The 15,271-nt window shown below is 39.6% G+C and overlaps 1 protein-coding gene across 3 annotated transcripts in view; it reads right to left on the reverse strand.

The window, feature by feature from the left end:
* Positions 1-13,189, reverse strand: part of RPS6KA6 (ribosomal protein S6 kinase A6) — a 174,477-nt gene extending 161,288 nt beyond the window's left edge. For 2 of the 3 annotated variants that reach the window (XM_047765584.1, XM_047765585.1), the window contains exon 1: positions 12,793-13,189. In XM_047765584.1, the coding sequence (XP_047621540.1) occupies positions 12,793-12,870 (78 nt within the window). In that variant the 5' untranslated portion in view covers positions 12,871-13,189. Of the gene's footprint in view, positions 1-11,097; positions 11,245-12,792 lie in introns of those variants that run through there. The other variant, XM_047765586.1, reaches the window with a different exon arrangement.
* Positions 13,190-15,271: the final 2,082 nt, after the last annotated feature.

Genomic DNA, 15,271 nt, shown 5'->3' on the forward strand with positions numbered 1-15,271 from the left:
CCCTATAGTTTAAATAAAATGGCTCAAGTCAGCTCTGTTATCTATCCAAGGCCTTGTTTCCCAAGGACTTCTTATATGTATCTCTTAAAATTTATAACAAACTATTATTCATCTTGCTATCCAGCTTCTGAATAATCTCATGGAAATAATGAGGATAAACTTAATTTTAAAATTTACCACTATAGCAACAATAGCTATTTATGTTCTCTGCCATATTTTGGCATACACCTCAGTAAGTCAGAGGTGGAATATACACAATTGAACACAACCATCACTAGCAATTTGAAGGGTAATTTGCTGACCCAGAAAACCAACTCAACATTTCTGTTTTTTAATTTTTTATTGTAGTTGGTTTACAATATTCTGTCAACTTCTGCTGTACAACAAACTGATCTGGTCATACAAATATAGACATTCTTTTTCTCACACTATCCTCCATCATGTTACAATACAATGATTAGATATAGTTTCGTGTGCTTTACAGCAGGATCTCATTGCTTATCCACTCCAAATGCAATAGGTGCATCTACTAAACCCAAACTCCCAGTCTATACCACTCCCTCACCCTTGGAAACCACAGATCTGCTCTCGATGTTCATGAGTTTATTTCTTCTTTGCAGATAGGTTCATTTGTGCCATATATTAGATTCCAGATATAAGTGATATCATATGAAATGTGTCACTTTCTTTCTTATGAGAGTCTCTAGTTCCATCCATGTTACTGCAAATGGCATTATTTTGTTCTTTTTATGGTTGAGTAGTATTCCATTGTGTATGTGTATCACATCTTCTAATCCATTCATCTATCAATGGACATTTAGGTTGTTTCAATGTCCTGAAAATATCAATTAAGTCTACTTGTTGTATTGTGTCCTTTAGAATCTCTGTTGCTTTATTGATTTTCTGTCTAGAGGATCTGTCCATTGATGTGAGTGGGGTGGTAAAGTCTCTTACTATTACTGTATTCCCATCAATTTCTCCTTTTATATCTATTAGTGTTTGTTGTATGTATCTGGGTGCTCCTATATTAGTGGCATATATATTAATGAGTGTAATATCCTCTTCCTGAATGGATCCTTTTATCATTAAGTATTGTCCTACTTTGTCTTTCTTTATGGCCTTCATTTTATAGTCTATTTTGTCTGATACGAGTATTTCAACCCCTGCTTTCTTTTTTTTTTCCATTCGCATGAAATATCTTTTTCCATCCCCTCCCGATCAATTTACATGTGTCCTCTGCCCTAAGGTGAGCCTCTTGTAGGCAGCATGTTGTAGGCTCTTTTTTTTTTATTCAGTCTGCCACTCTATATCTTTTGATTGGAGCATTCAGTCCATTGACATTGAGGTTAATTATTGATAAATATGTATCTATTGCCATTTTAAACCTTGTTTTCCAGTTGATTCTATGTTTCCCCTTTGTTCCAATCTTTTCTTGGTTGGATGATTTCCTTTGATTTTATGCTTGTGTCCTCTTTGTAGTTTTTTGAATGTATTGTTTGGTTTTGATATGCGGTTGCCTCGCTTTTCCAGTATGTTATCTCCTTCGTCTATCTGCTTGCTTTAGCCTAATAGTCATATAAGCTCAAACACATTCTAAAAGAAAAAAAAAGTCTAGATTTTCTTGCTTTCCTTCCCCACATTCTACGAAGCCCTTTTTTAACATCTCCATGATTATCCTTTTGCTTTTTCTTCTGTTTATCGTCGCTTTTACAATAAGCTTTTTTTTTCTTTTAGATCTGTGTGCTGGATTATTTAAGTGATTACTTACCAACTGAAATTCCATCCATCCTATTTCTCCTTACTTTTTTATTTAGAAGAGACTTTTCAAGGTTTTTTTATTTATTTTTTTTTTTTGTCTTTTTGCCTTTTCCTAGGGCTGCACCTGCAGCATATGGAAGTTTCCAGGCTAGGAGTCCAATCGGAGCTGTAGCCACTGGCCTGCACCACAGTCACAGCAACACAGGATCTGAGCCATGTCTGCTACCTACACCACAGCTCATGGCAACACCAGATTCTTAACCGAGTGAGACCAGGGATTGAACCCACAATCTTGTGGTTCCTCGTCAGATTCATTAACCACTGAGCCATGACAGGAACTCCAGTATTTCTTCTAGGACAGGTTTAGTATTGCTGTATTCTTTTAGTTGTTGTTGGTTGGAGAAATTCTTTATTTCTCTATTTTAAATGGTGTTCTAGCTGGGTAGAGCATTCTAGGCTGCAAATTTTTCCCTTTTAGAACTTTGAATATATCTTGTCACTCTTTTCTGGCCTGTAGTGTTTCTATAAAGAAATCAGTTAAAATCCTTATGGGGGTTCCCCTTATAATTAAGTCTGTTTTTCTCCTGCTGCCTTTAGAAACCTCTCCTTAACTTTTGCCATTTTTATTATAATATGTCTTGGTATGGGCCTGTTTGGGTTCAACTTGTTTGGGGCCCTCTGTGCTTCCTGTATCTTGATATCTGCTTCCTTTAGATTTGGAAAGTTTTCAGCCATAATTTCTTCAAATTTATTTTCAATCCCCTTTTCTTTCACTTCTGATGGAATTCCTATTATGCATAGATTGGCCCACTTTACATCATCCCATAGATCTATTATATTGCTTTCAGGTTTTTTTTCATCTGATTTTCTGCCTGCTGTCCTGATTGTGTGATTTCCACTATTCTATCTTCCAATTAACTTATTCATTCTTCTGCATTATTCATTCTTCTTCAGTGTCCTTAGCTTAGCTTGCATCTCTGCAAATGAATTTTCTAATTTTTCTTGGCTCCTCTTTATATTCTCTAGTTCCATTATAAAGTAATCTGCACTACCATTCATATCTGCTCTTAATTTCTTCATAGTCACTCATTTCTTTCAGTATTTTCACTAGCTCCTTTTTGAACTCAGTGTCTATTATACTGCAGAGGTTTATTTCACTGCTCCTTCAGGTGAATTATCCTGTTCTTTTTTAACTGGGAATGTTTCCTGGGCTTCTTCATCTTGCTTATATTTTTCTTATTTTGTAAGTTTAAGGGAAACTACTACTGTAGTCTTGGAGGGTTATTTATGTTCCAGATCACCCCTTGGTAGTTTGAGGGCTTATTATTATTATTATGGCTATTATGATTATTATGATTATTATTTGGCATGAGGGCTGCTTTGGGTTTGGATGCTTGCTTTCTCTTTCTTCAGTGTGTGTAGGCTGTTATCCCCATGCTGGCATATAGCCTGTTCTTGCTTCCAGGGAGATGGAGGCAATGGGCAGGGCTAGTAGACAATGCCTGGTTGCTGGGCCCTTGACATTGGCAAGGACCCATGGGGAGATGGCACAGGCTGCTCCAGGTTGCAGGGTCCTGGGAAGTGGCAGTGATCCTCAGGCAGGTGTAGGCAGTGCCCAGAGCACTTGTTGGTAGCAGTGGCATGGTGTGTGTGTTCCCAGGGACTGAGAATAGCAAAAGGTGGTGCTCAGTTACAATGCCCTCCTCTGTGACAAACTCTGAGGTGACTGGGGCTGCAGGTGGTACCTGTTCATGGATCCCCAGTGTTGGCAAGCCATACCCACTTCTGCAGTCTGAGATGGCTGAGGTGGTTTGTCCCTGCTGCCTGTGTCCCACACAGCAGATGCCCCACTGCCCTTAGCTCACACAAGAGGTACCTGGACACCCTTAGCCTGCACAAGAGGCATCTAGCACCCAAAGCCAGCACAAGAGGCATCCTGCTGCCCAAGAGCCCATGAATGCACAGAGAAAGATATTCCTACGGCAATACACCCCTACTCCTCTTTCCCTCCTCGACAATGGCACCTTGCTTCTCCTGCGGGCACAGGCCTTCTTCTGGGTTCCCCTGGATGTGGTGCTCTGCTTCCCCACCCATGACGAACCAATCCATAGCCCCTCAGGCTGTCTCCACACAGTCAAATCTAGTCCTCTCCCTAGAACTGACCTCTGGAGTCTCAGTCTCAGCACCCAGCCCCTGCCTGAGCATCTCAGGCTATGGTGTTTTGGGACCATTGTACTGATGATCTGTGCAGCATCTCTCTGCTCTGCCCTCCTCAGTCCAGCTGCTGTGCTTTTCTCTGAGGATTTGAGGTCCCTCCATCTTGGCTGATCTTCCCATCAGTCAGGTGGCTTCCCAGACTGAGGGTTCCTTTCCTCTTTCGCAGTTCCCTCTCAGGAATCCTGGTCCCATTCTGCTTCTTTTTTCTTCTCTGTTTTTTTCTTTTTTATTCTATCCAGTTATTTGGAGGGTTTCTTTCCCTTTTTGGAGGTTAAAGCTCTTCTGCCATTGTTCAGTAGATGTTCTGTATGATACGTAGATGGGTTTTTTTTTTTGATGTGTTGTGGGAGAAGGTTAGTGCTTACTGCTCTGCCATCTTGATCTTCTGCCTCTAGACTCTTCATTATTTCACCATCAAGAACTAAGGTACCCAAATTCAAAGATAACTCATTAGTAAAAGTAAGTTTCCTTTCCTATGGAGCAAAAAAGACTGTAGATGAGCACTAAATAAAAGCAAAGGGGATATATGCCCAAACATAATAATCCTCTTCAATCCCTAAAACTAAATAATAATAATGCCAAGAGTAAGTATGTAAAGCAAAAAAAAAAAAAGTCCATACATTTAGAAGCTCTACTTTTTATAGCTGATATGAATAGGAGGAAATCTATTAATATTTTTAAACTATCAATATTTTAAAATTTTAAATAAGCAAAAGATTGTTATGGAGCTATCAGTGAACCTGTGTGTAATTTCATAGGAATATGGAACTAAAACATTAATGTCCCAGAAAAATCAAAATTTTAAAAAGCTTTCTATCACTCTAAATTTGTTGGTCTTTATACTGTCCTTTCAGACATTTACTTGAATGTTTCCTATCAGATTTCCTAACAAGGTAGAAACCTGGAACAATAATCAAATAAATCTTATCTAGTGACTAACACAACAACTTACATTAAATAAGCATTTAATGATCATTTGCTGAATGAATACGTCCACAATAATTTAGAACCAATTAAAACCAATCTAAGTATCATCGTGCTTTAAAGAAGACTGGGAGTTATGCAAATGATAGGTTACTATGTGTTGAATTAAGTATAGCAGTGTTATATGTACATTAGAATGCATCTTTGAAACATTTTAAAACTTTGGTCCAATGCCAGAGAAGCAGCTCCCCTGGTTACTGTTCAGGTAGTATTTTGTTTACTCTGCTTGGTTGAAGTCAGTGCTAATGACTTTAATGGTTCTGAATAGCTCCAAAGTGTTCCCCATGCCAAGGTACTGGCCATCTGGCCAGTCTCATATAAATCAGAACATATGTTTTGGAAATTTTACTTTCAAAGGATACATGTATTATCTGTAGTACAGATGAATGCACGTATATATGTGACATGAGTACATACACAGCATTCTTTAGCAGCAATTCTTCTCACCGTAGTAATCTCTTAGAGATAAGAAGTCCATATAATTTCATTAAAATACAACCCTGGGGAATGTAAAATAAGTTTAAATTGTCCATTGAGTTATTTATCAGGGTAAAAGAAATACTTTGTCTAGGACAACTAAATGTTATAGAGTTATTTTGTCAAAAACAAGAACTCTATTATTCTTGTCAAATATTATATGTAAAGAACAATTATTTTCTCAAAAAATCAGAGATAAACATATTCATTTTAATTTTATATATGAAGAAACTAAAGACCATTATTTTGCTTCTGCACTTTTCTCAGAAATCAGTCAAGCCTATTTGTATGGATTTCAGGGTTCCCTATTCTGTTCCACTGATCTATGTGTCTATTCTCCCAATACCACATTGCCTTAATTACTATAATAACCTTAACATCCCATATAGAGTGATTTCTTGCATTTAAGTCTTCTTTTTCAAAATTGCTTAAGATACCCTAGGTCCTGTACTTTTACATATGAATTTTACAATAAACCTTTTTATGTGCAAAAAAAAAATCTTGTTGGATTTTTTTGACCTTTGAGTAAACTTAGCTAGTGGATCAGCAGATCTGATTCAGTGAGCTGATATGGCTGTCAATTTGTCTATATCTTCTCCTTATCTTCAATATTGTCCTTATAAGGGAGATAGGATGTATAGAGGGAAAAACATGAATTTAAAATTATCTAGGTTCAAATTGCAGCTGTTCCTCTACTGGTTTATATGTCTCTTTCTCATCTGTCAAAAAGATACACCATTTTGGAGTTTCCGTGGTGGTGTGGAAGGTTAAGGATCCTGCGTGTCACTACTGTGACTTGGATGGCTGCTGTGGCTCGAATTTGATCCCTAGCCTGGGAACTTCCACATATCACGGAAGCAGCCAAAAAAATAGATACACCTTTTCTTATTAAACTGTTTTGAAGGCTGAATAAAAATGAAGAGATTATACAGGCTCAATAATTGTCATTTCTTTCTCCCTTAAGTTTGGAAGTACATTTAAGATGGAATGGATTCCAATGTCTTTTGGGATAAAAAATTTACCCTGGGTATTAAAATTACTGTATTTCCTTTTAAAGTCTGTCCCTAACCACTTTACAGGAGAAGCAGATAGGTCTAAAGCAATAATAATTATCCGTAGCCTTTGAAATTTCTGGTGGAGAGGTGACTGGATGCTTTATTTACAACAGAGTCACTGTCCCCTTACTCAGCTAGTGATAAAGTATGCAGATTACTTACCTTCAAAATTATAAGGCTAAACTATATCAAAATCAGCAAGGACACTATTTTTTTTTCTCTTATGGAAAAGCAAATTCCTCAAAACTACACAGCAAGAGCATATAAGAGAGCTCAAAAACTTCCTTTGCCCCAGTCATATCTTCAAACAGTAACCGAAAAAAAAAAAATACAGAAAAACATTACAACTCCCAGAAAACTTATTTTAGAGCAAATTGCTAGCTTAGGAACTGATATGCCTTTTTCTTGTTGGTTGGCTAATGAGAACTATATAACTATTTCTCTTTTTACTTTGGCCTAGAGCTGTAGTTCTTTATCCTTGGCTATACATCATAAGAATTTGGGGAATGATGCCTAGGCAAACAACAGATTAGTTAAATATGAATTTATGTGAGTGAGGCACTAGCATGGAAATTTTTTAATTAATTTCCAGGTATATCTGAACTATAGTAAGAATTGAGAACCCAAGGAAATCCAAGGCCAAATTTGTAATTCAACTATATCTTAAATGTATAGTAGACGCTTACCTGTGTTCTAATTCACCCTGCAATGACATCCTCCATCCTTTCCATACACTTTCTACTTTATGTTTTCTCATATCCTGAATATCAACATATTACTGGATTTTATTTCCCATACACCACCTCAAATACTTGGTGAAATGAAGCAAGGAATAAGTAAAACATACCCCCCCAACACACACACAACAGGCCTTACTTCAAATGTACAGATATAGGTTAAAATATAGCAGCAAAATCAGTTATATAGAATGCCTCCAGGGCAATTCAGAAATCATCTCTATTATCAATAAAAGCTACTTTAAAATTAACTCTAGATCTTTCCCCCATCCAATTCTCTTCCCACCCAAAATCAAACCAAAAGAAAACAATATAGACAAAGAAAAAAACTACTATAATCAAGAACAGTAAATAATCTTCGGAAATAACATAAATGTGTAAACATTATACAGCAAATTCTGACAAAGTACTAAAAGATAAAACTTCAAGATTCCAAGTGATTAACAAATCTTAAGAACTGCTGCTAAAGATAATGACAGTACCCACCAAGAGAGAAATTACAAGAAGGGAAAAAAATCTTATATTTCCCTCTCAAAATTACAAATGAGAGAGACTATGATAGGTGTGGTACTGAAACGACAATGTAGCCTAAGAAAGCAACAGTACCAAGTCAGGCATTATTTTGGAATGGTGAGGAATGATTAGCCCTCTTGATGGAATAATCAAGGTAGGGAAATATAGAGGCCCTGCCCTGTAGGAATTGACTTGAATATTTCTAGACCAGACCGGTTTAAAGGAAGATAGAGAAACTGGGAAGCACCAGTGGTGGGAGGGGTCAGTACCCAGTTGGCCACGCCCTCTACTCCAAATAATCCTGGTGAAATCATATAAAAACAGATGTCCCTTTTCTCTTTTCCATATTCCAGAAAGAAGCACCAGTCACTGTTTTCAGCACAACCCTCTAAACCGAGGGCTGCTACTTAAGATGAACATTGATAAAGTAAAAACTACAGGCCTGAGCACCATTTTAAAAGCATTCAAAAATTTTTTAGCTAGTAATAAGTGCACTTTTGATAGTAAAGATTTTAAGCATGCCAAGCATAACCAGAACTCTTTAGAGTGGTTTGCTCTTGTTCAAGACAACATGAGAGAGGGGGAGGTTCATTTTGGCTTTCTATCTCCCTATACTGCAAATAGCCATTTATCTTTATATTAAGTCCAAAGGCTAGCATAGACACTTCTATTGACAGTCATGCATTCAATATCTGTTATATTGAATTAGGTCCTACCACACCACTCCTAGTTTCTCTTACTCTCTCACATTTAATCAGTTGCCAAATTCTATTTTAACTCTGCAAGGTCTTGCCCATCAGTTCTCTCCTTTCTACCCCTTCTGTCCCAGTTAAAAAAAAAACTCACTACTACTTCCACTGACTAATATTCCCCACCTCAGTCTCTCAACTCCAATCCATCTTATATACTACCATCAGTTACTTTTCAAAGCACAGATCATATCACTCATTAATTTAATAACCTTCAGTATCTTCCATTTACAGAACAACACTGAAGACCCCTGAACTAGCTTTTTTAAAGCCCCATACAATCTGGGCCTCTCCCTACCTTTAGATGAGTACCTCATCTCACACTCTATTCCCATTCTCACATCACAGACATATGCTAGCAATATCAGATTCCTCCTTCCTCCAAGAACACTTCCATACCTTAGATTTTTCCCCATCCAACAGAAATATGCTCCTTTCATTTGCCTGTGAAAATATTATCAACTCTCTAATGCTCTGCTCAAATTCCACTTCTTTCACAGGACTTACTAGATCCATCCCTAAACCACCACCACAACCACCTCATTGTTGATGGTCTTGTGACTTATATAATAGCAGTTTCTGCCTATCTTGCCCACCTGAATGTAAACCCATGGGGGTGGGATAGGACTCAGGATGGTATATATTTAGACATTTCACCAATGCAGTACCTTGGTCTAAAAGTACTATGTACTGCACTTTCTTGCACGAACTATACACTTGATAAACTGAACCAATTCCTACCATGATAAAAGTTAAAATAGGAAAAAATAAATGTCAATTAGATATCTCATTAGCAAGTTATAACAAATTATTTGTCTCACCTTATCCTCCAGAGTGTTCCTAAATATGACTTAATATTTCATCCTTAATCACCCTCTGATTACAAATGTGATTACCATACTTAGAGGAAATGATCAGATCTAGGGAGGAGGCCTTAAGAAAAATTGGTCTTAATAGAGAAAGCTGGAGCTATGACCATGGCTATCTAAATCCAAAGTTTTAATATAGTTGACAATAATTCAGTTTAGGGACAAAGAAGCAGGCATGATGACAATTGTGGGAAAAGGAACCAGAGACCCACCATGTGCAAAGCACCTTGCCAAGTGAATTAAACCCAGTACAGTATTTGTTTTTTACATAACAACTCTTGAAGATAGTTTTTCTCCCATTTACAGATTAAGAAATTGAAGCTCAGTGATGTTAAACTTTCCTCTGTTTCTAAAGAGTCTCATGAAATTAATTAAAACTAGCATTTTTTTCCCAATCTGCCCTATATTTCCCATCCTGGTTAAATTTTTAGAGACTGTGGCTTTAACCCCAACTGTTTCTAACAGTGAACTGTACGACTTTCAAAACTAATTTCCTTAAATTACAAAAGCAGTATTACTAAAGAAATAAAAGTACCAATTATAATTTAGTACAATATGATAATATAATATGCAATGTGAAAACTCTATAGTAAATCCCAGTAGGAAACAAGCACTCTCTCACCAAAACACAAAATGCACAAACTATAATGTACATGGCACTACCTCATCTTTTTATTTTTTACTTTTTGTCCACTTTACTAAAATAGGCTATTCTTAAGGACCCTTGTCCAGGAGTGACCAATATTTATCATGCCTCAGACAACATTTCTTCCCTGATCATGACAGTATTCAGGCAATTCTTAAAAATTATGGCTGCCTGAGCGGTGATACCCTTTGAAGTTCCTATTCCCAGTAGACCTAATTGAGAAGGTTCCTGCAAGTGCTCTCACAACCAAAGTTCCTTGCTTATCCTATTTCCCTCTCCCAAAAACCCTCTTCACAGGAGCCAATAGAGCCCATATTTCCCTTTTTCAGGCTTATTCTCCACCTCTCAGTAAAACCAAGTTAATTCATGTTTGAAACCACTGACACATCTTCTCATAGGACAATTCTACAAACAGTGACTAGGCTCTTCATCATTATTCCTCGTTGTCATGCATTGGTAACTATCCTTAATAATTTTTTCCTCTGCAAGAACATGTTAAGAGTCTAAACAACCAATTATCACACTTTCGAATTATAATTCAAAGGTTAACAATTGCCCATGACACAAGACAAGTAAAAAGATATTCAAAAAGACTCCACAATATATGATAGTGTAAATAGTCTCTTTAATTTTACCAGGATTTAACACACACAGAAATAGACAAAAAATATTTCCTGTGACATTAAAGTTAACAGATTCTTACTTACATTTTAAGGATTCCATCACATTTTCAAAAAATATATTCTACAGTGAAAGTACCCTTAGTCCTAAAATCTATCGAGAATGAGGGCTGAAAAGCTCTTGTTCAAAGGTTAACATTTCTAAAGCCAACATCGACAAACATGTAATTAAAATAAATATAAATTCCGGGAAATAAATGTTTCCTTCTTATCAAAAGAATACCATTATAAAGAAACATCAACAACAACAACAAAAACACCTCTTCTAAGTACTAATCAGATCTAAGCAGATTCAGATGTAGAATTTAGTTTTCACCTAGAATATTTTAATTAAGTCACTTGCAGAGTTAAATCCAACCAATCAAAACTGTTTTAGACAAAGAAGTCAGAAATACTATCTTTACCACATTACCTTCACCTTTCGTTTTACTTCATAGGGATTAACAATTTCCACTCCAGTATTTTTCCAAATTGCTGAGGTAGAGAGACCCATTGTTAAATCTCTATAATACCTAAAACATACTGCAAACAATAAAAAAAACCATATGCAATAATTACAATTTAAAACATTTCTACATTCAAAGTTAACAAAAATAATAAATAGTAGGCATGCGAACGGCTCCCTCCTCCCATCCCAACCTTATATCCAAGCACTTAACTTTTTTTTATTAACCAGATGCCTGGAACTATAAGTCAATAGATTACACACATGAATAAAACCAAATTCCTCTCCCCTTGAATAGTCTTCTAGAAAATTCTTGCAAGTATAAAACATTCCAAGAATAAACTCTTCTTCATTTATCCTGTTCTTAAGAGATGTAGAATATTAAAACGTATTTCAGAATTCCTTAGTTTCCAATAAAGTATTTCTTATAAGAGCGGGTTCAACTTTTGATTCTTTCAGTATTTCTATTACATTTCTTGTTAAATGTTATTCTAACACATAATTTAACCCCAGTTTAGTTCGGAAATTAGAAAAGAAAAAAGAACAAGTTAGACAGCATTCCAAAGTGTATTTTTAAGGATGAAGCAAGTACTTAAAGACAAATTTGCACCTAGAGATATGGCGGATTTCCAATACTACCTCAAAACATCCTAGTGTGAAAGAATTTGGTATTCAGTATTTTTAGGAAGTCAGTGATGGTCTCTCCTGTACTACTAGGCTGTCAGAAAAGGGTCCAACTTTCTATCCCCAAAGGCTCGTTTTTGCATTTAAATGCTGCCTGCTTTTAATATTAACAACAACAACAACAAGGCAACAATAATAAAAAACAAGTATTTGAGCACATCTAAGTTCTCATTGCGCAACTGACCAAAGCCCAACCAGAAAAGTTTCAAGTAAGAGCGGGAAGAGAGTCAAACCAAAATATTCTGGTTGAACCTCGCTGTCTTACCGAAGACTCCTCTTTTATGGGTCGGAATTAACTTTGCAGGTTCTTTTACACACCAATGGGGGGACGGGGCACAGCAGCTGGGCAAGGGAGAAAGGGCGGGAGGAAGAGGGCTGTAGAATTCAGGGGACAGAAAATCACCTGAATATAGATAAACCTGGCCTCCAATTAATCTCCTCTTGGGTTGTTACAAAGAGCCACAACATGCCACAAAGAAATGAGAAAGCTAAGTAAATAAGAAGCACTCATTCCTATGTGCAAATGTCCCCAGAGATGGCCACCTTGCCGTGTTTCTGTTGTGCTGGGTTCAGTAGAGAGCAGCTGTCCCCCAAAGTGTTCCCAACGAGTAAAATGGGAGCAGAGGAGACCTGGGCATGGCACCTGGTGCATCCCCCTGTTCCACTTCAGGTCGCAAAGTGAAGAAACTTAGTCACAACTCCTGCGTGGCCCGAGAAGCAGTTGCTTCTCCCAAATCCGAGCCTGAGCCGGGACTACACTCACTCCTAACTCCTGAGCCCGCCACCGGGTCCCCGCCAGCACCCAAGCGAAAGCGCAGTTTGGACAGAGCGTGCTCCGACGCCCGGCAGCCTCAAGGGGGCTGGCCTGGGCACCGCGCTCCCCAGCCCCACGCCCCTTCTCTCTCGGGCCTCCCCCACCCCCGCAACTGTTCAGAAAGGAGGTGGACGGTTCCAATCCCTCTTGGCCACCACACTAACCTCGCCACTGCTTGCGCTGCCACGGAACACCTCCATTTCTGCCTCCCAGGGCTCGTCTAGAGGAGCGAAGGGTAGCATTGCCCCTTCAGGAGCACTCGAAGAGGAGCTGCCAACCGCCCGCGCGGCCCTACATCCCGTCTTTGGAGCTTTCCTGCCAGTGCCGCCGCCGCCACCGCCGAGATCCCCAGCCTCGCCTTCAGCGACAGCTGACCTCGCCGCGGGGTCCCTCAGAGACTGGGAGCGAGGGGTCGCCGCCACCGCAGGCTGCTGCTCCGCATAGAGAAGACAACTCTGTGCTGCCTCTCTGAGAGCTGCCGCTTGACTCGTGCTCAGCACTGCCGCTGCCGCCGCCGTGACTGTCGCTCGGCGGTGACTGCCCCTCCCCCGCCAACCCCGCTTCCTCGGGCCCCCTCCCCGATCCCAGCTCGGTCAATATGGCGGCTGCGGCGGAGTTACCTGTGCGGCGCCTGGAAACCCCCACCCCCACCCCCACCCCCACCCCACGGTGGCTGCACGGCCGCGTCACCGGAACGTCAATGGAGATTCCCCAGCCTGGGATGAAGGGGGAGTGGGGAAAGAGAGGCGGGGGTGGATGCGGGAGACAGCGTGGTGGGGGGTTGGGAAGGAAGGGAAGGGGGCGTGCTGGGCGGGGGAGGCGGGAGAGGAGTAGTAAAACCCTCTGCTAGTGCTCTGGTAAACCCGCCCACTCCACGGAGCATGCGCAGCACTGTTCACACATGCTCAGCAGGCCTTCTCAAGTCTACTGATCAGCCTCTCAGGCGGGAGGATTCCCAAAAAGGATGTGGGAACTGAGGACCCTCCTGAGCATTGGAGGAGTCCGTGTCACGAGAGGACTCCAGGAATATCTTCTTGTTGGTTCGCAAAAGCGGGTGCCCTAAACACCGAACCACTCCTCTTTTAGTACTTAGTGAAAAATACTAGGACGGGGATTTTACTCCATTGCACATTAGCCGCCTAGAAGCTGGAGTATGGAAGAAAATCCCGTTTAAAATAAATTAGTACAGCTGCCGTCCCTAACTCTCCACGCCCATTTGTCCCGCTCACGGTTGTCTTCATACCATTGTTGACCCAGTGTTTCCAATGTTCACATACACAAACCTATGCCACTTACTGAACTCTTCTTGTGGCAGCGAAGGCAGAACGTACAAAGCTAACTTCACCTCTACCCTGCTTTGAGGCTATTGGACCTGCAGTGACAGTAATTACCATTTTTCTGTCTTCTCCAAATGAAACCTTTACTGCTTTGCTACTCTAAGCCACACACTACCACCGAGCACTAGCGATTTAACAAAGTATAGTCTCATACACGGAAACAATCAAGAAAGATCCTTTTCATGGAAACACTTAAGAAAATACATTAAAAATACTTTAAAATTTTTTCCGCATTTGACACTTTGAAGAACTTAAAAGAGCAACTGTAACAGTGACTAAGTTGGGGATTTCCCAGTATGGCTCAGCGGAAATGAATCTGACTAGTAACCATGAGGATGCAGGTTCAATTCCTGGCCTCGCTCAGTGAGTTAAGGATCCAGCGTTGCCATGATGTGGTGTAGTTTGCAGACATGGCTTAGATCTGGCATTGCTGTGGCTGTGGCATAGGCTGGCGGCTACAGCTCCAATTGGGCCCCTAGCCTGGCAACTTTCATATGCCAGGGGTGTGGCTCTAAAAAAACAAAAACAAAACAAAACAAAAAACAACAGTGACTAAGCTGGCTCAGCACCTTGGAGAGGTTTCTAATGGTAGACATAAAACAGCACCCTCTTCCACCTACTACACCTAGAGCTGTGGTGCTGTACTCACTGAAAACACTGAACTGTGCCCTCCACTTATTTCACCATCTAGCATCTAGTGCTAGCAAAGTAGAGGGGGCCGCAAAGATTGTCAACGAATTGCAAACAAAAATCACCAATAGATCACTACTCTGCTTATACCCCAGGGAGAAAGTGAGCTTTATAAATATGATTCTGTAAAACTGAAAGCTTTGAGAGTAGGGGGAACATGGGACTATAAACAGTTTAAATATGTGAGTGTGTACGCACAGCCACATAAACTCCCATTTGGCTGAACTGATAGGGTTCTTAGGCCAACATTTTTGAGCACTGGATCTCATATCTTCTACCCTCAACCCACCCCACCCTGTCCCTTTTGCATCATCTATTTTCCTCCTTCTGCCAGACCTTTCCTATCAGCAAAAAGCATGCTATTACTGACTTCAACTTGCTGAACCACTCATTAGCATTTGATGCAGTTCGTGGCTCTCTCTTTAAATATTTTCTTCACTTGCACTTCAGAACAAAATGATGCACATTTTTCTATGTCATTGACCATTTCTTCTCAATGTCCCTTGCTGGATCATCCTTCATCTTCTTAATCTCTAAAAGTTGGAACTTCAGGATTCAGTCCTTAACCTGCCTTTACCAACATTCTAGCTATTCCCTTATCCCATCCCATTACACA

Source organism: Phacochoerus africanus, chromosome X (genome assembly GCF_016906955.1).
Source record: "Phacochoerus africanus isolate WHEZ1 chromosome X, ROS_Pafr_v1, whole genome shotgun sequence".
Taxonomy (NCBI): domain Eukaryota; kingdom Metazoa; phylum Chordata; class Mammalia; order Artiodactyla; family Suidae; genus Phacochoerus; species Phacochoerus africanus.